This window comes from Pararge aegeria, chromosome 4 (genome assembly GCF_905163445.1).
Source record: "Pararge aegeria chromosome 4, ilParAegt1.1, whole genome shotgun sequence".
Taxonomy (NCBI): Eukaryota; Metazoa; Arthropoda; class Insecta; order Lepidoptera; family Nymphalidae; genus Pararge; species Pararge aegeria.
In genome coordinates, this window is record NC_053183.1 from 17,987,265 (window position 1) to 18,008,687 (window position 21,423).

General features: G+C 37.3%; 1 protein-coding gene across 1 annotated transcript in view; it reads right to left on the reverse strand.

Moving 5' to 3' along the window:
- Positions 1 to 491: 491 nt before the first annotated feature.
- Positions 492 to 21,423, reverse strand: part of LOC120637779 (diacylglycerol kinase eta) — a 168,298-nt gene continuing 147,366 nt past the window's right edge. Inside the window, 14 exon segments of the mRNA XM_039909792.1 lie at positions 492 to 909; positions 1,679 to 1,801; positions 3,295 to 3,456; positions 4,684 to 4,804; positions 7,420 to 7,649; positions 8,639 to 8,813; positions 9,595 to 10,014; positions 10,204 to 11,640; positions 12,698 to 12,825; positions 14,098 to 14,113; positions 14,404 to 14,558; positions 15,602 to 15,686; positions 17,092 to 17,279; positions 18,390 to 18,501. Coding sequence (XP_039765726.1) covers positions 625 to 909; positions 1,679 to 1,801; positions 3,295 to 3,456; positions 4,684 to 4,804; positions 7,420 to 7,649; positions 8,639 to 8,813; positions 9,595 to 10,014; positions 10,204 to 11,640; positions 12,698 to 12,825; positions 14,098 to 14,113; positions 14,404 to 14,558; positions 15,602 to 15,686; positions 17,092 to 17,279; positions 18,390 to 18,501 — 3,637 coding nt within the window. The 3' untranslated portion in view covers positions 492 to 624.

Sequence of the window (21,423 nt, forward strand, 5' to 3'; positions counted from 1 at the left end):
ATTATAACATAATCATACAATTTAATTTTTTTTATGAAATCTTAGTAGAATAAAATAGTTAACAAAAATAGAACCCAATTAAATAAGATGAATATCCATACTGTAAAATTTAGGAGTCGCACGAGTTGTCCTATACCTAATGGTGGGAATGTTTAGGGCTTGTAAAGTGCTGTTAAAATTAGTAAGTTTGATGCAAGAAAAGTTTTCTTACTAAGAGTTAACTAGCATTATTGTTGGTAGGTAAGGTGGTACAGAAATTCGAGACAAAATATTTCATATTTATCTATGAGACGCAGTTAAACTTTCGAACGCAGATTTAGAAAAAGTTTTGGTCATTAATTTAATAAAAATAGGGTACATACAAACGTTCGAAAATATAACTTTTAAAATCTGGTCTTTCTAGAAATTTCCAGCTTTGAGAAGAAAATTCTGATAAACATAATATATATAACCTAAACTTGTTAATTTTCCGGAATAATCTCAAGAAAAGTGTACCAGTAATTATGTAATATATAAATTATGGAAAAACGTTAAAACAGTTCACATAGCTGGAAATTTCTTTACATGGTTTCACGAACACGTAACTTATCCATGGCCATTCCCCTCCGAACGGCCACGTCGTCGTCACTGTAGTTCTTTAACAGCTTGAAGGATTCTCTTGACGTGCCCAACTTTCGTGACTCCTAAATCGCGTAGATCACGCCTTGCTAGAGACAAAAGCTCGCGCCCAGTGACGTCATGCTTAGAAAACGCCTCGCAGTATTCCTTGAGTTCGAGGCTCTCCAGCCAAGTTTGAACTTCTTTCACGCCCCAAGATCGCACTTGCACTGCTGTTTGATTTGATGACGCGCCACCTTCGGAGGTACTGCGGCGTCCTCGAAGCCACCTGCTGCCAGCTTTCTTAGGAGCCTATTATGGTAGATTTAGGTTAGGGCAGGTTTGGAACATGGGCATAATGAGTGAAATTCTAAAAGGGGATTACCTAAGAAACTTTTGAATGATAATGGTGCCAATTCCAAATGACAAGAATCACAAAAATAAACAAAATCGACATGTCTCACAGTAAGTAACCATTTCATTTGTGGAAAATGACAGCACAAGTTTTAGATTTGTCAATCATTTTAGTGGTTCATGTATAGCAGAATTGGCAACAACGTTTCAAACTGCTGGTGACGAATGTATACTAAATATGAGAGCTCAGGTTTTAAAATTGGAATTTCTATTACAATTTGGGAACTAAATACGTGTAAGCACTAATTTGTGTCGTAAGAAATTAGTTTAGGTAAACATGTTATGTGTAAGACTATAATAGTACATTCTAATGCCATCTAGAGACATTCTACGATATGTCTTTGGAATATTATAGTGTGGTGACTGGAAAGTGTGGGAGTAATCACAAAATTAGTTATTGTTCAGTAGCTTTTATTCTAGGTATCATTACCCGTAACTTAACTGCAATAATTAAGAATTTTACATTTAGTTAATAAAAACAAAGAGAGCCAAATATTGTTACAATTTAAAAGATAATGTCGTTAAATTTAATTTGCAAGTCTCAGAAAATTTTATATATTTATATCTGTTGTGTTATAATAAGAATACAAAGTATTCCATTTATTGAAAGTAATAGTAATTCCAGTAATCTATTGAAAGTAGATATATATTGTGTCTCAGTAGCTACCTCGTCTGCCTGTATGTAAGCAAGTCCATCACGTAGTAGACAACGCGCAAGATGCGCACGAAGACCTGCGGCAGCGCTGCCCAGGTTTGACCCACTGTCCAGGAGCTCATTACAACTTTCCACCTGTATTAGAAACGAGAATATCTTAATACACTTTAAGCAACACTACTATCCCTGGTCGCTGGTTTAAATCCGGCTCGAAGGACCATTGTTATATTTTAGGTAGTTTTGATCAACCATGTAATAGACAGCTTCATTAAATAGTTCACCAACTGTTTCGATTAGATTTTTTTGGAAATACATTAAATCATAATCGCAGAATTTGTATCTTACAAAAGGAAAGGTTACAAACCATTGATCCCTGGTTCACATCAGGTTCAAAGGTCTATACAATAGAGCCAGTTTACTTGTGGTTTAATGAAATTGTATCAGAATTTCAGAACCAGAATCTCCAGTAGGGTACATCCATTAGGCGCAGGTTCACAGCCGATTCAAAGAAGGAGCCAGATCCGTTTTTTTTTTTAATTTTAAGGAGTTTTGAGTATGTATATTAATATGTGAAACAAAAACTGAGTACCACTTTCTACGAAAGCGCGGACGTATGAAATTTCCCACGCTTTTAGTTTACATAGAGTAGTATAATTTTTTTAATTATGCATAAAACATACATTAAATCAATATAAAAAACATTACACACACTAAGTATGCATTGATCTAATATGTTACTATGGTAACCATGTATTTCATACATATACGCATATACAAGGCGTAACCGAATTACGAAATACTGTTGTAGGATGCATAAGTATATTTTTAATATTAAATCAAAAGAAGCATATTAATTATTCCGTACAAAAAACTCTAAACATTCTCAGTGTTTACTTACGACAACCCTATTGAAGATAAAAGAACGACACGTGCATAGTACCTTCGCTACGCAACGCGGATCTAATGAAGTGACACCTGTCACTTTATTTTAATTTTACATGTAAACTATGGAGGGTGGAGGTAAGGAGGATCATCTGTGTATATGAAAAAGTGTCGTCAAAATGTATTAAATTAGGATGGCGCCACATTTGCATCAAGGTTACTCTTAAAAGAAGCGCCAAACCAAATATTGTTAGAGTAGGCTTGAAAAATAAACAAGGAAGTAAGGTTATATTTACCACAATATTTTGTACAACGTAAGTTGTTGAAATTCTCAATAATTAAATACTTTAGTCGATAGTAACATTAAATTTTTTAACTCGGCATACTTCAATTCATCTACGATTGCTACATTCATACCATACCCTGTGCATCCACCAGCGCCATTGTGGAGGATTTTTGAACTGTTATTTAGCGCATACAACTGGACACTTTTTCAACTTTTCTCCCATATAAGTTGACTCTCCTTACCTCTACCCTCCATAATGTAAACCCTATGATGGAACTTTTTCAAATTGCTGGTTTATATCTAGCTCGAAGAACCATCCGTTCCAACCAACCATTCAATCATTGAAAATGTAGACTGTAGTAAGATTCCATTTAATAAATAAGAAAGATTAGACTTCGATTGTTTAAGTGTCATTTTGGTATGACTGATACATGTTTATGAAAGATAGAGATGTGCTGACCAGAGTAGCCAATAAGCGTCTCAGTTGCGGTGGAGGTAGTAGCTTCCCCTCAGCGTCTTGTAATGCATCGGCCTGAGCAGAGATGCGGCGCGCTATTGCCAGAGCACCGCACACTCTGCCAGTACTCGCTGCGTTGTTTTCACTGATGCACGCCAGCTTTATCTATGAGTTTAAAAATATGTGTATTCTGTGACACGGACACGGAGACCAGAGTGTGAAAAAGGGCGGGAGGCTTCGTGTATGGCGGACGCGGTTATTTCGGATTTTTCTTTGTATTTATTGTGAACTCGTTTTAGGGAGGATTGGTGTTGTTTGTATAACATGCAGTGTTGTTGTCATTCTCATAGTGGTTGGCTGTTTTTATGGGTGACTTCTTTTAAAATATTATAAAAATTTAAAATTTACAATATAATATTTTGAACAACTGACCTATATAGGCGGCTAGCTGTTGTGGGAATACATGAAAAAAAATAGCGCTGGTACTGCGGAATGTGAAGTAAAGATATCAGCAGTACTTTTCGGGGCGAGTTTACGGTAAGAGTTTGGGGGGTCCTCGTCCGCCATGTGCGAAGTTTCCCGCCCTTTTCGTCAGTTAATTTCTCCTGATGTTTTTTATATTAAGTTTCACTAACATTTATTAAACATATAGACACCTGACATTGGCTAATCTGTGAAAAGCCAGAATAAAAAAAAAGGATCAGAGTACCAAGTGTGTGATTTTCTACCTACGTATAACTTATTCGATTACGTGAAATTTAAGTACGATTTATATGGTATCGCAAAAGCGCCATCTAGTGATAGTACGGTTTCCCAGTATAATAATAACTAGACACTTTTGAGATACCATATAAATCGTAGTAACTCGTAACTTTCACGCCATCGAATATACTCATAGGTTGGCACTCAGATATCCACGGGAGGTCATAAGACTTTCAGATCGATAAACTTTACCATCATGGCTCAACGCTGTATAACAGAAATAAAGCCATCAATTGGAGGGCGATGTGAACTACTTGCGAGAACTTAACCTATCATTGGCGTTGGTTCATTTAAGCGGGCAACTAGTTGACATTACTTTGATATAACTTTTTGGTTGGAATTTGCTCTTTATCCTTCCGCGGAAAATGCAGCGTGATCCCCGCTGATTATCACTGGAACTTGATAATCATAACATTAGTAAGCCGACTTGTTTATTTATTTATTTTTACTACCAACAAAACTACATGTATTTTAGTTATGGATAAAGCTAGCCTTAGGTTAAAAATGACACATCATTTCACTGATGATGATGATGATGATGATGATGACTGGTTATGAGCCAATGATAGGAGACACTTACTCCAAATATCTTTGTATTTTAAGAATAAAAAGGTTCCGTAGACAACTCACATGCTTGACAATGGTGTTGACGTCATCCAGCAGTACCAACAAGAGAGCCGCTTCGGCGGGCGCCAGCTCACGCGCAGGTGCGCTTGCGTGAGCTTTTTGCTGCTGTTTTTCATCCCACGTTCTGTTGATACGAATTTTCTAGGTTATAGTATTCGATACCTATACCCTATATATATATATAACAAGCTGTTGCCCGCGACTTCGTCTGCGTTTGTTTTTGTTTTTCGAAAGACATGTAGCATTCAATTTAGGTGTAATTCTACTAAAATTTTTAAGTTGTATTTTCTTATATAAAAAAGTAAGTAAGTAATTATTTAAATCCGTTATCATTTGACGGCGTTATGGTGTAAAATCGTCAAACCCTTTCGTCCCCTCTCCCAAAAGAAGTGAGCTTAATTTCGGGATAAAAAGCATCCTATATTACTTCTGGAATATATGTACAAAGTTTCATGAGGATCAGTTAAGTAGTTTTTGCGTGAAAGCGTAACAAACAAACTTACATTCACATTCATAATATTAAGTGGAGATAGAGATAATGACGGCGGATTGGCGCAGTTTGCAGCGACCCTGCTTTCTGAGCCCAAAGCCGTGGATCGATTCCCACTACTGGAAAATGTTTGTGTGATGAGCATGAATGTTTTTCAGTGTCCGGGTGTTTATATGTACCTACCTATATTCTAAGTATTTATGTATGTTATTTATAAAAATATTCATCAGTCATCTCAGTACCCATAACACAAGCTACGTTTACTTTGGGGCTAGATGGCGATGTGTGTATTGTCGTAGTATATTTACATTTATTCATTTATATTTTAAATCAAGGTTCAAACATCTTATCACTCAACGTCTATGTAATGGCCACTTCATGACGTAGATATGCCTAGCGATAGTGGTATTTTGTTACAATGGTACCAAACTACCCTCATATTTTTGAATACTTTTTACGAAGCTGCATATGATTATTTTGGCATATCGAATTAAGTTTTTTTTTTGGCACGCTCTGACTTGCAATGTTAGCAAACGTTCTAATCATGTAATAGCTTTAAGTTTTCATGTAAGTGAATGTTGTTCTTATGAAAACAATACATTTCTTTAAACGCAAGGTTAAAATTCAAATTCAAATTAAGTTATTTCAAGTAGGCCTACTTTATAAGCACTTTTGAAACGTCAAGTATGTATGTTTGTAGTGACACCGGTGGTAACCGGTTCGGAAAGCAGATTCTAACGAGAAGAGCCGGCAAGAAAATCACTAGCTCTTTTCCAACATCAACATTTACAATCATTTTTCTATCTTGCGGGAGATGAGAGCGAGGTTGACTGCGTCCTTTCGACCTTGTCATTCAGGAATTCATCAAATGTATAGTAACCTCGCTGTATCAGATGTGTTTTTAAACGTATGTATTGGTAGGTCAAGAATTACCTTAGAAATCATGTTGTAGAAAGGTATACTCAACCCCACAAAGGAGTTCTGCACCTTTCGCAGACGATATGCAGTTTAGTTGTTAAAAGGCCAGGATATTACCAACTGTAATGCTCGGAGTTCCTGCGTACAACTCAGGGTGCTTTTTAACACCCTTAAGACTCTACGCTTTGTTCTAGTGCCATGCCCACTGTCAACCCATACTGGCACTCACTTCTCGCTCAGTATATTGACATTGATCGACCTGCCATCCATTATTTATTTATTTAGCCCGAAGCCCTTACATGTAATCTAAAATAATAATAACAATAATAATAATAAAAAAAAAAGAACAGAACCAGTCGCTGTTGCCGCACGCGGCAGTGAATCAATGATAACAGCAGGACCACTTACACTAACTAGATAGAACTACATAATTTATGAAAAAGAACCATAAGACAAATGAATGAAAGATGACATTAAACATTAGACATGATATTAATATAGTATACTGTAGTATATTCTCAGAGTATCTCAACGATTCACGGAACAATGCTGTCCACCGGTCATGGAATAGATCCCATTTAGCATTGCATTGCAACGACCATTAACGCGGTATAGGTGCCATGCTTCTTGCAACAGTGTTACAAGAAGGGACCACTAATAATTGGTTTTTGAAGTAAAACTTTGTTAGGTGCGACTAGGGAGTAACTCAGATTTTTTTCTAACGGAAGTAACGCTTACTTCAGACGCCTGTATAGTTTCCGCTATTTAAAAAAAAAAATTTGGATTGGTCATAAGTATATATTGGTCGTAAGTATATTTGTGCTTATACTCCACGCATCTTGATTCATACGCCAGCCAGAGGCAAATATCATAATCAATTAGGATTATTTATTTCCATTTTTTTCAAACGGATCAATTGTGAATAGCAAAGTAAATAAATATTTACTACAACAGTTTAAAAAAAAATATTTTTAATTGCAAAGCTTTTTGAAAATCTCTAAATATAATTGTTTATTTATTACGTTAGTAATAAATAAACAATTATTAATAAATTTTCTGACGATTGTTCTACTCTCAAATATTCTATTTAACAAATGATTTATAAAATGTAAAAGTTATATTAATGAATTTTGAATAGAATATACAACTAAATAGTGAATATCAAATGAAATGGTGGAGTCCCAGGAACATTTTACTCTTTCATCAATAAATAATAATAAAAGTTTTACTTTAATCGCGGGTAAAGGTTACACACACACACTTTTTTTCGTGGACAAGGGTTATTGTCTTTTGGGGCACGTATACATGAAGAGCGTTTGTCCTGCACTCACCTCAGGCTGGTCTCCAACGCTCTGGAGCGGCACAGCATCTGCGCCCTGTTCTTGTGTATAATGCGCACGCATCCAGGCGGCTGCAGCCACGCCTCGCCGTCCACTTGTACTGGCACGCACTCCTCGCCCAGTATGTTGATCTGCACGGCCCTGCATTGCGCTATGCGGTGTTTCTGAAGGTTTATGAGACGGGAAGCGGCCATTTGTGCAGACCCAAACACTGCCACTACCTGCACAAACAAAATTAGATTATGTAACTAGTTTGCTAAATTAAAGAAAATGCGTACTTATTAAGACGCATAAAACTAGTTTGCGTTAAAAAAAAGAATCTATAATACCCGGTTTGATTAAAAATACCATCATAGAAGGCCCAGTCACTCAGCGGGCGATGGAGAAAGCAATGTTAGGAATATCTCTATGTGGTCATATCAGAAATGAGGAGATCCGTAGAAGAACCAGAGTAACCGACATAGCTCAGCGACTCGAAAAGTTGAAGGATAAATGGGCTGGGCACATAGCTCGAAGGACCGATGGACGTTGGGTTTCCATGGTGATGCAACACCCCCCACAGGTAAACGCAGCGTTGGTCGGCCCCCAACGAGGTGGACGGACGACCTAAAACGAGTCGCTGGGAGCCGCGGGAAACAAGCAGCCCAGGACCGATGATTTTGGAACTCCTTCCAAAACACCTCTGTCCAGCAGTGGACTTCAATCGATTGAAACGATGATGATGCGTCCATCATTATACTTGCAGTGAGGTACAAACTTAACTTAATCCGGGCATCATAAATAAAACGCATGTGCGGTAATGTAAAATGAAACACGCGTGTATCTTGGTTTATGAATCTTGGTTCATTGATATAAAAACAAAAGATAACCAAACCATAATAGAGATTAAAATTCAAATGAGTCAAAAATAGAGGGATTTATATTTTCTGAAATAGGCAAAAAGTGGCTGTAGTCTGCCATGAACCCAATTAGATTACTCAGTAGTGTTGTGAAAACTTTGTCCGGTCATATTTCTATAATGGTATTGGTTTAATCCTATCTACCTACCTACCTAACCTATTGGAGTATACGTCAATGCCTCCAGTCCTCTTATATCTGCGTCTTTAAAAACGCATGATTGTATATTAAACAAGCCTATAACACTTAAGACTTCAAGAGTTCTAAGCAAATCTGTCTAAATAGTCTTTGGAAGTTATTAAGTAACACTTACTTCAAGTATTCGATCATCAAAAGACGGAGCAAGAAATATATCGTCTCCCCGAGTACCTCCCCAGAAGTTGGTCCCTCCCATGAACGAAGAGATATTTAACACTACGATTCCCTGAAGCTCCGGAAGCGGTATCCTTTGTCCGTCACATTCCAACTGGACTCGCTGCCCTAGATGTCTGAAAAAGTATACAAATATACATAGTTTAATCCACTACAATTTAGCCTGCCAGTAAGCAATATAACCCAGGGCTCCAAATAAATTTTTGAAGAACTTTAAGTTATTCAGAGTCAACTTTCCCAATATTTTTTTATTACAAAATATCTTTAAATATTTCAAAACGAAATGCGAAATTCTTCTTTCAATTTGTCCGATACAACATGAACTAATATATAATATGTCATATTATGATGTATTCGTATAAAAAAGCGGTGATATCCAGTTGGTAGGACTGTAACATCACTTTCGGGGGGCCGAGTTTAAAGCCCAGCACGCACCTCTAACTTTTCTAAATTATGTGCTTCAGCGGGGAAGGAAAACATCGTGAGGAAACCCGCATGCCTGAGAATCCACCAATCCGCACAGAACCAGCGTGGTGGACTACGGCCTTAACCCTTTCTCATTGTGGGAGGAGACCCGTGCCCCGTAGTGGGCCGTTAATGGGTTGACTTGGTGATAATGCTGTCTCCCTATTGTTAGCTTAAGGGAGATGCCTCATTAGTCCGTTGCGTTGCGTCGTCGCAACGGACCAATGCATTGTAGCCACACCTGCGTTGCAACGTCGAAACAACGATTAATTTGGCATGTCATTAATATAAATAAGTATCTGGAATACGACGCAATACCTACGCTACGACGACGCAATGCGATAATAAGACAGAGCAGTTTTAGAACACTACATATTTGGAATGCCGATCTATTGAAAAGGAGACAAGATGCAGAATAACTTGTGTACCAACCTGTACGTCCTATTAACCCACTCCTTTGACCCGAGCACACCATACCACATGTAATTCCTCGCCCTTGATCTACACTTCTCTGGATGCTCCTCTCTTTTGTTATGAAAATCCAGCGTTATCTTTGCATCAATACCGATCCCGAAGTAGTTATTCATTACAGCTCGTTCATAGAAACCTTCTAGAAGAGTCTCATCTGGATCCATTAAAGGACTTACAGCAGCACATAGAGCATCGGCATTGGCTAATAGGCATTGACTTATGAAACCTTGTGCGACATGTGGCCAAGCTGGTAGTGAAACTAAGGGATTGATGATTGGTAGCTTTTTGGTTCTCTCACTGCTCTCAGATTTGGTAATACTTCCACCGCCGCCTATGGTGCCACCTTCGCCCCATATTGATGACACAGATGTTGATAACCTGCTTTATGGAAATTTTCAGTTAAAATTTTTATTTTTTTTATATAAATTTACAATATATTCAATTTTGAATCAACAACATGCTAAGAATATATTATTATTTGAAAAATCAAAGAGTTTAATTTCATATAAATTTAAATCAGGTTAAACCAGGTTATCTTTTAAATATGAAATTCAAAAAATTTCAACTAACTTATCAGGTTCCCCGGGTTTGAAGAGACTCCCGCATGATATTCTCCTGGTCGCTGCTGGAGAACAACTGAGGAACTGTCCATATTCGGAGTCTGATCCTAAAAGTTTGGGATTGTCTGATTGCCGTCTTTCTCTATCTCTAAGATTTGGTTCTGGCGAATGAACGCTCAGCGTATCTGTTCCATGATCGAATAAGTCACTAAGAACTGATGCCATACGACTTTGACAAGTTTTTAAGCTTCTGTCTTCACTGTGAGATGGCGATGGAGGTTCTACTACAACGCTCACTTGTGGAAAAGCTATTTTCTCTGTAAATTCGGATTTATGCTGTTCTACTTTTGGTACCGGTCTCATTTTAGGAGAAGTTTGTATATTCGGAGTTTCATCACCTCTGGATGACAGCTCTTCTGTCATTTTAGGCAAAAGATGCCCCAGACTTGTCTCATCAACCAATTTCTTCTTTAAACTTTTCCTTAGAGCTTTTCGAAAGGATTTCCTCGCAATATCATTTCCTTCTTCGAATTGAGCTAAACTGCAATACTTAACTTGCTCTTCAGCTTTCGCCGCATTTTCTATATAAAATACTCTGTTTTCGTAACCAAACTTCTCAACTTCGGGTTCAGCCGGTTTTTTGATTTTCGATATGTATTTTATTTTCCCTTTATTCTTTTTTTCTAAACTGGGATGGCGACTTTCCACATCAACTGGTATATCTGAAACCGTATCCGAAGTGAACAAGGTAGTGTCATCCGTATAAGTTTCATTTTCTCCATTTTTGCCCATCATTGCTAAAAGGACCTCTTGTCCGAGCATCGAGCTGATGTCATCCATTATAGATTCACCGTGTATTGTTTCCGAGTTCATGTATGTATCAGATATTTCGGGTGAGTCAATGTGTCCTATACATACGCTCTCTTCATTGTCTCCTGGTTTAGAGTCTATTATCTCGGATATTAAGCTAAAGTCGTCACTAATATTGGACCCTTCGGAACTGGTCGCGTCTATCTCCAAGTCAACACTCGAGAGTCTTCGCTCAGGCGTGCAGTCTCCACTGGCCGGCGTTACTCGATCGCAAATATCGTGAAAGTGAACGTCATCCGTATACGGCTTATCAATGTCTATTATAGTCAATTGGTCCGATTCATAAGTTTCTCCCTGTATTAACGAATGTCTCTTATCACTATCATCTGAGATAACTAGGTTAGGTATAGTAAGACTACTACTATTAAATGTGGCGCTAGTTCGCTCGATATCCGGCCTCAGAAGGTTTTTGCACGAGCTAGTATCACAGGAGGAAAGATTGGAAGGCGAAAGCCTGTCCTGAGGCGATATTGAGCAAGTTTTACTGCGACTACACTTATCGACGTCCAAGTTGTCTACTTGATCTTGTGGATTTGAACTTATTAACTTAACTATGTCTTCATCTACATCTGGAATGCTGTGGACAAAGGAAAAAGTAAATATTATGATTACTTAGATCACCAAAGAAAAAGACAACTTATATTTTTCACTTCCAACTAAGCGGGACTTTATTAAGAAATTGTTATGACTAATCCGAAGGGTGAAATTTGATTGGGACTTTAGTTACAATTATTAGAATATTACTTAAAGGTAGGATACGTAGTACCTTATATCGCATTGATAATGTTAAGAGGTCCCTTGATGAAGGACGCTTCGTAAGTTTTTTTTTAAAAGGGCGCAAGGAATTTTGCTATTTTATACACGCTTTATATTAGCTTCACCTGTATGTTTGTTTGAATGTTTTTATGTCTGTAACCGACTCTTTTGGACTTGATTTTGACCCTCTTTAAACGGCCTGATATCGTTCAAACTTTGTAAATATATCGAGGACTGATGACAATACACTAATTTGATAAGATTATTCCACTTTTCAATTTGCGAAATAAGAGTTTTGTTCATTTATATAATTTTCGTCTATACTCGATAAGGCAGGAATGATGTTAATTTTTATTTCCAACCATTATCTTTGGCCGATTTCCCTTATATTAACAAACTTGATGGTGAATGGGTAATCGATTAATTTTGCTCTAATAAAATTATTGTTTTAGACAAATTTTTTTTGAACTATTAATTTACTACCGTTGGAAGCGGTGATAGCCCAGTGGTTAGTACTTCGGCTTCACTTTCGAGGGGCCGATTTCAAATCCCAGCACGCACCTCTAGCTTTCTTAAGTTATGTGAGGAAACCTGCATGCCTGAGAGTTCTCCATAACACTGTCAAAGGCATGTGGACTACGGCCTATGATGATGATGATGATGATGAAAAATAAAAGTTTCAGAAAAAGTAAAAATCACGCTTTTATAAATAAACTTAGTTAAAAGGTAGAAATAAGTTTAATTTTTGTATACCAACCACCGATCTAATAACAAATTACATCAGTGATACCGACCGTGTTTTTTAGTTTTTTTGAACTATTAATTCATTAAACTTCTAGATCTCTTTATACTATTACTTTATGGTTTACTATATTCACTTTTCTGGCTGCATGGATGAGGCGGATACAGCGGAAGCGGCGGACGAGCGTCGACTGTCGGCGAACGCACGAGGTACGGGCAACGCGCCGCTTTCTGGCACCGGACATACAGAACTCGCCCCGCTCGCCTCGCCGCGGATCGCGTCCTGCAACGATGATCAATAATTACATTCACATTACATTTATCAAACATATTCACGACTACGAACAAAGGATGCCCACTTTCCACTTCAATGTAGATAAGAGAGACATTGAGTTGAGACGACTTAAGGAGCTTGATGCTAAACGCGTTGAGCTCAAGGGCCGTCCACCAGCGGCCGTATCATATAACCAGTGCCTGATTAAGCAAGCACGGGGCCCGTAGCAAATTCTTTAAAAGAGCCCTTGATCTGCTATGGGTTCTTAAGTATAAAGTTGTAAAAAAACAATTCAATACGTATTTTCTATCTATAGACTATAGGTTACAATTTTGTGGGTAATTAATAGTGTAGTAAATTACTATAGCCAATGTCTGTGTGCGTTCGCGTGTCTGTCAGTCAGTCAGTCAGTCAGAGATGAGTGGTATTAAATATGCGGGGCCCCCTTTCGCGCAGGGCCCGTAGCAATTGCTAATCTTGCTACGTGGTTAATCCGGCACTGCATATAACTATATTGCCGGTGTATTGACTGTAGCGAATGTGGCCGCACGTTTAGCACAAAGTCAGGTTATGCGAGTGCGAGGTATCTAAGAGCGCACCAGCGACGCTCTCAGCCGGAATTCGACACAGCGACTGCGCTGTGACCGAATACGGTTAGGAGTGATTGATAGATGAGACACAAAACAGCAAATACGTTAGCTTAGCTTAATAGTATGTTACATACTAGTACCGACCTAGAACAGTCTCTGACCACAGACAAAATAGGAAGGAATACATAAAAGAAGGCGCAAATCTACATGGGCAAGAAAACTTACACGTCAATTTTGGGTTCTGTGTGCGACCAATAACAGGAAACGCGCGGTTTGAGACTTGTTCAAAACCAAATGACGCGACGCGACGGCTTAACGTTCACTCTGTGCGAGTGTGGTAAATATTTTTTTTCAGTTCCCGAGTAAAACGGACGCTCTTACTAAGAGTCCGATGTCCGTCTGTCCTGTCTATCTGTTTTTCTACCTGTCCGTCTTTCGCTAGGCTGTATCTCATGAACAAGGGATAGGCAGTTGAAATTTTCACAGATGATTTATTTCTTCACGGGGCTCTCATAGAACAAACATAAATGTGCCGTTTTTATAGATAGTGGTACGGAACCGTTTTGTCTGGTGGGCGGCATCGGCCATTCACCACAATACTGACAAAGACGTGCCGCTCAGCGATTTAGGGTTGCGGTGCGATGTCGCGAAAAAACGATTAGGATTAGCATACTCCCTGACAGGTTGGCCTGCTACCATTTTAGACTGCATCATTACCACCAGGTGAGATTGCAGTCAAGGGTTAACCTGTAATAAAAACAAAACCCTTCGTGCGCGAGTCTGGCGCGCACTTGTCCGGTTTTTGTTTAATTATAAATAGTATAGTCTAATTCTAAGCAAGTTATTTGGGGTGGAACTGCGAATTGGTACGCTAGCTCAGCGCTCTACTTTCGACCATCGACGTGACTTTTGATGATCGTAGTCTCGGTACATCTTGTGATTTAGTCGTAAATTTATAAGCCACCGCGGATGCTGATACGAGGCGTCGGTTTGGTCTTAAGCCTATATTGCGGGTTCTTTTCTTACCTGCGGAAAGACTTGAGCGAGCGTCCGCACGAGCAAGCGTAATGCTCGACGCACACTGTCTGCGCGGCCAGCGAGTGCGCACCCTCGGGCCGCCCAGTTCAGCTGCTCCTTTTAAGACACAGAATTTCATTCATATTTTACAAAGGACCTTATTACTGGGACTGTAAAGTTCATAATGGCGCGTCATATAAACTATAGTATTAAACTCATTACCTATGTAAATTAATGCTACGAAATAACGTAATTCCAAAAATTTATTTCGAAAATTCAGCAGTTTTTTTTAACAAACAGTTAAAGGCCACAGATATATATCTGATCGATGTGAAACCTAGGTATGTGGGACTTGCACCCACTAAAAACTCTGAGTGTCCCTCGCAGACCTATAAGTGAGAGTACGGGATTCACTTGCGTATTCACAGCACTAAACGATGGTCCCGCGATTGGTAGTGTGCCTACATTTATTCTTTATTCAGCAAACCGCGACGTGTAAAATAGTACGCTATAAAACATAACGTAGCTGCAGAATTCAGTTTATATATTTTAACGACCTCGGTTCCAGTTTCGATGTAAAATTTTAACATATAACTCTTCCACGAAAATTGTTTTAACGTGTAGTTTATATTCCAAATGTTAGAGCAAATGATCCCCCATGGAGTATTTGAAAAATGACTAAGTATTTGGTGCAATATTATATTACGTTTTTAGGTGACGCGCTATGTGTACGATCGATAAAGCCAGACTTGGTATGGCACCACCACACATTGTCTACTTATGCGACGTGACGTGACGACTTTAGAGGTTTTAATAATTTTTATAGTGTTAAGGAAGTTAAGTGTAATTTACACTTGGAGGTAGGTATAAGATTCAAATATATCAATTTTTAAAAAGCATATAAAAATTTCGTAATTGGCAGTATTTGAAACTTCTGCGACTTACGCTTAAAGACTAAGCGGCTACGGCTCTCAAAAGCGCTCAGGCCGCGAGTGCCAGAGCCGCTGGTACAAATAATGTCGGCTCCGAAATTTTTATATGCATTTTAAAAATGTATAAACCTTTAGACAGAAGTAGTTAAGACAGCCCCGGAAAAGTTATGATTTTTCTTATCAAGATAAGAATGATAAATGAGTACTGAGTTTCATCTATATACGTACTTTTTCAGTCTTTTCAATGCTGCCCTTTTCAGCTGCCGGTTGTACTTCGGGCTCGCTGTCGCTCGTATCCATTGGCTCCCACGAACTGAGTGAAGAATACATTATATCAAATGTATTCTTCACTCAAAAATGTGAAGAATACATTTTATGAGTGACAGTGTGTTATACTTTTAATGTAGTGCTATCTCAATCACATTCGAGGCTCGAACTCGGTTACCTTGAAAGGCAAGCTATAGCTCTAAGCACTAGGCTATTTCAGCTTGTAGACTTACACATAAGTCAATGTATTAAAGCACTTTTATTTACACAACGAGGTTACTATACAATATTGATGTACTTCTTTAGTTTATTGCAAATTTGTTTGTAACCAAATAAAAAAATATTTACAACGTGTAAATGAAAACCGAAATAATATTTCAGAGGCTTTATAGGTACATTATTTACTTGCTCTGAGACTTATCTGTGAAACCGAAACGCTAATTTTTTTTGTGCTTTTGCCATAGCTGTTACTGAAAGACATCAGATACAGCATCACATGTAAAATCAAGTGACTCCTGCGACTATATTAGGTATTCGTTGTTTGGCGTAGGTACTATGCACGTGTCGGTCTTTTATCTTCAAAAGGGTTATAAGTAAATACTAAAAATGTTCTGAATTTGTTTGTGTGGAAAAATAAATATGCTTCTTATGATTCAATATTTTACAGGGTGATTTTTTATGATATAATACACCTGTCAAAAGTATTTCGTTATTCCGTTACACGTTGTATAACATAAGTATATATTAGTGCGGATTTTAGAGTGGCAGAGTAATAATAGAGTTTCTCCTTCAATAGGGTTGTCATAAGCAAACACTTAGAATGTTTTGAATTAGTGTTTGTATGGAAAAATAAATATGCTTCTTTTGATTCAATATTCTATAGGGTGATTCCTTATGAAATACACTTATGCACCTTTCAACTGTTTTTCGTAATTCCTTTACACGTTGTATAACATAAGTATATATTAGTGCGGATTTTAGAGTGGCAGAGTAATTATAGAGTTTCTCCTTCAATAAGGTTGTCATAAGCAAACACTTAGAATGTTTTGAATTAGTGTTTGTATGGAAAAATAAATATGCTTCTTTTGATTCAATATTCTATAGGGTGATTCCTTATGAAATACACTTATGCACCTTTCAACTGTTTTTCGTAATTCCTTTACACGTTGTATAACATAAGTATATATTAGTGCGGATTTTAGAGTGGCAGAGTAATTATAGAGTTTCTCCTTCAATAGGGTTGTCATAAGCAAACACTTAGAATGTTTTGAATTAGTGTTTGTATGGAAAAATAAATATGCTTCTTTTGATTCAATATTCTATAGGGTGATTCCTTATGAAATATACTTATGCACCCTTCAATTGTTTTTCGTATTTCCGTTCCACGTTGTATAATATTAGTATGGATTAGGGCGGGTTGAAGAGTGGCAGAGAATTATAGAGTTTCTCACTCGCATCGCGCATGGTCGTGCGCGAGGTGGGTTCTCGCGTGCAGCAGCAACGATAGTGCGCGGCGCAAGCGATGGGCAGCGCGTGCCGCCCCACCACCCGCCTTCTCGCCCGCCGTCGCCAGTCTCGAGCACCCCGCCCTCAACGCTGCCCGAGCCTTGCTCGTCTCACTCTCCCCGCACTCGCCAGCCTGTAAGCATGTTCAAGCCCCAATAAATACCAGGAAAATACCGGCTAGCATGGGCAAAAGACAATTATCTCTACGGGGAAAGGATAAAAATTTACCTTCTCCCACAGCTTTATCAACTCTCAGAGCACTGCACAAGTGGAAATAATACCTAAATAATATATGTATTAATAAACTCCTTCTCCTTTTCCATGTTCCAGTAATTTAGCAGGTGGACACGTTGTCAGGGGATATAATTGTTATCTCTTGCCCGTGCTAGCCCAGCAGTGGGGCAATTGGCGTCATGGCTAATAGGGAAATGGACTACTTTTCAGTGTGTTCTGCATTTTAGTAAAATAATGCATGAATGAATTAATGAATGAATACACTTTTATTGTACAACAAAGAAAAAAGTAGTTACAGAAATATAAACGTAGACCGAGAGGGTAATATTTGGTGCAATTAATAATAGTGCTTAAATATAACCATAATAAATATTTTGAATTTCTTTACAGCGTTTAATCGAACAAAAAATAGACTTTAAATTCAAATCAACGGAAACGGAATGACGTCAGTGGTGTGTAAATACAGCGAACGAGACACAGGTGTCGTCACGCGCATGTTACCGTGTTACGTGGGAGTGCCTCACCGATCAAAAATACGATTATTTTTTTTTGTTAATTTAAAATTATAAATAAATATCATTTCACAAAAATATTAATTGGAAAATCGTTTCATGTTACTATCAATCTATTTAAGTAAATTTTAATTACTTTTTATAGCTTTTTTTGAAAAACTAACCTATCATGTCCGAAAGTATCTCCTATATGCAAGAAAAATCTTATTTTTAGCAGAAATTAAAGATCTTCCTCCGTGACGAGTAATATAATTTTCTTAGGATAGGCAGTGCTTCTGCGTATGAAACGCACGCGACGGAGTAAGGTAAATCTACAGTCAAAGCTTTGTACCAAACCAGATAAGAGGAAAATAAAAAAACATAAATCTCTAAATTGGCTCTGCCGGGAACCCAGGGACTTCTACTTATAATACAAAGGTCTCCACTGAACTAGAGAGGTCGTCAACAGTAGACTTACACTTGTAGTACTTTTGAAATAAAAACATTGGTCTCTGTACCTGCACAATCTCCTGCAAGTTTCTAAGCAGCGAACTCTCCTCCAGGAGGTCAGGGGGCGCGGGCGGCGGAGGCGGGGCAGTCAGGGCACGCTCAAACGTCATTATTGACCACCTGCAGAACAGAACCCATTGACATTTTCGAGATTTCTCTTAAAAGAAAAGGTTCAAAGTTGTATTTGACGAAAGCTTATAGAAAAATCCTATTATAGTTTAAAGAACTACGTAATCGTTAAAAAAGCTTGGGTGAGAATTATTGCTCTATCCATGTTGCTCTTCTATTAATTTTAAATGACAATTTGAGATGGTGATAACAAAAAAAACATCCGGTTTGTTGTGGGCTTTGTACGCTTCGCGTGTATATTCAACTTTTATCAATCATTCAAATTAATTTCACTGTATTCGTATAATATCGTTCTCATTCGCAATCTCGTGTACCCAATTGCAGAGCTCGCTGAAAATATTTTTGACTTTGTCTTTGAACTTCAACATTTCTTTAATGTTAAAGTTCCCCCTGTTGAACCCCTCGAAAAATTAAAATCACTCGTTTTCATCCATTTAATTCCAAATTACCTCAGCCGGAAATCGAATCCCGGACGGATCACTTATAACATCACAGCACTCACCTTTGCGCCAGGGAGGACGACGACTAACTAAATTATTAAATTTATATAGCTTACAGCTACGAGATAAAGGTAGGATACTTTTTTATTAAGGAAAATCTACCCTGTTACCCGTGGGATTAATAAAATAGGATTTTTTACATACATACATACATATTATATATTATATACGAGTACGATATACTATATTATACTAGCTGGACAGCTATACCAATCATGGCAAGTTTGTGCATAGATATAGCTTGAATATTTTTTTTCTCTTTGTTGCACAGCCATAAATTGGCGTACGACGTACTTGGAGACCAACAAAGCATAATTCTTTATCAACAAAAAGCGGATGGTTCAATCGGGGATTTTAAAAAACCGAAAAGACGTGGCAGCTTAAAACTAAGAGCTTATAGCTCTCATTAAATTTACTCTCAAATTACATATTATTTATGCAACTGTTATACAATAATATAATATTCAAACCTTAATGTTACATTAAGCTTATTTCTCATTACTTAAGAGTGGACTCATCATGTCTCCCTCGGCCTCCCTTATCCCCATTTAGCGCTACATTAAACAGCTCGCTATTTTTATCCCTGACAGAAGTTAAAAGCCTACAGTAAAACGGCTTTATATCGCCTTTTAGATTAAAACCCAAGATATAATGCTAAAACCGTATGGTACAGGCGTGACTTTACCATTCCGGATACAATGTGGATGTTTAAAATATTCGGTGATAAAAATAGGCTTTTGCATACCGTTTATTGTGTTTTTTAAGTTTTAGGGTGTGTTTTGTAAAATTATTTACGATGAAGTACTTTGTGAATGAGGCCTAAGCCAAAGGACTTCTACGTAATCGTACCTAACGGAAAAACATAAATCACAAAGACCTAACTATAATTATATAATATTATTTCTAAGGTCCTGAATGTAAATAATGTAGGAATACGTTTTTTACATTCAGGGCCGACTGGCGCAGTGGGCAGCGATCCTGCTTGCTGAGTCCAAGGCTATGGGTTCGATTCCCACAACTGGAGAATGTTTGCTTGATGAATATGAATGTTTTTCAGTGTCTGGGTGTTTATATGTATATTATTAGCATTTATGTATATTATTCATAAAAAATATTCATAAGTTATCTTAGTACCCGTCACACAAGCTACGCTTACTTTGGGGCTAGATGGCGATGTATTGTCGTAGTGTATTTATTTATAATAGTAGGACATAGTATTAATTTTAATTTATTAGTGTAGATGCTATAATTTAGTACATTCTTTTATCCATTGTAAGTCTGTAAAATGGTAATGAATAAGTTGTGAATTAAAATTATGGAATAAATTCATTTCTTAAAAATAAATAATGTTGTATAGTAACAATATGAAATACCAAGAAATTTAGAATTATGTTAGTAGAATAAATGGGTTTTTTTTAAGTATTTTGTGAAGCTATGTAGGAATACCTACATACTTATACATACACTAGTTTAACACAAATAGATCAAAAGTTCATAATATAATTAAAAAAAAAAAAAAAAACTAATATATATAATAACAACACATACACATTTAAATACTTTAACTTACCCAACGGCTAAGTCTAGGAGGCACAAGGGGCTACAAAGGGGCAATAGCGCCAGCATTTTGGGTACCATGCCCATAAGTGAACATTTGGACGGCTTATATTTATTATAAATATTAATTTTAGTTTGTAATTATTATTTCCATCTATATGTATTATTACTTACAATAAATATCTAACTGAGAATAAATATATAAGTAGATACATGTTTTTAATAGTCGTCGACAATATAATGGGCCTTATCTGCTTTTTTAAATATCGTTGTGATTTGAATGAATGAATGAATGAATACACTTTTATTGTACACCACAGAGAAAATTTACAGAGATACAAATACAACAGCACAATAAGGTAGAACGTACAATTTGGCGGCCTTATCGCTAAATAGCGATCTCTTCAACGGCAACCAACGGCATACAAGAAAATGTTATAAGAAATAAGTAGGTGGTACAACAAACAAAATTAAATATTAGGACTTAAAACTAAATTAACATAAAAAAAAACATAAAACAGACAACAAACATAAGATTTGGATAATAGTATGCTAATTGGAAGCGTACTCCACAATTCCACAGCTCGTACGCTAAACGAACGCTTGTAAAATTTTGTCTTATGATAAGGCATACTCAGCGTCAACACACGGATATTAAAGATTGCTGACCAAGAAAAGTGAACTTCTCTGTCAAATACGAGGGAGGTTTTTGATGAAATAACACAAAGTACAGAAGTGAAAGTACACGCATATTATTCCTGTAGAAAAGGATAGGCTCTTTATTAAGACTTGTCATTTTCAGTTTAATTAAGATTTTTGACATCATTAGCTGTCTCTGCACGGCTAGCATGGGGAA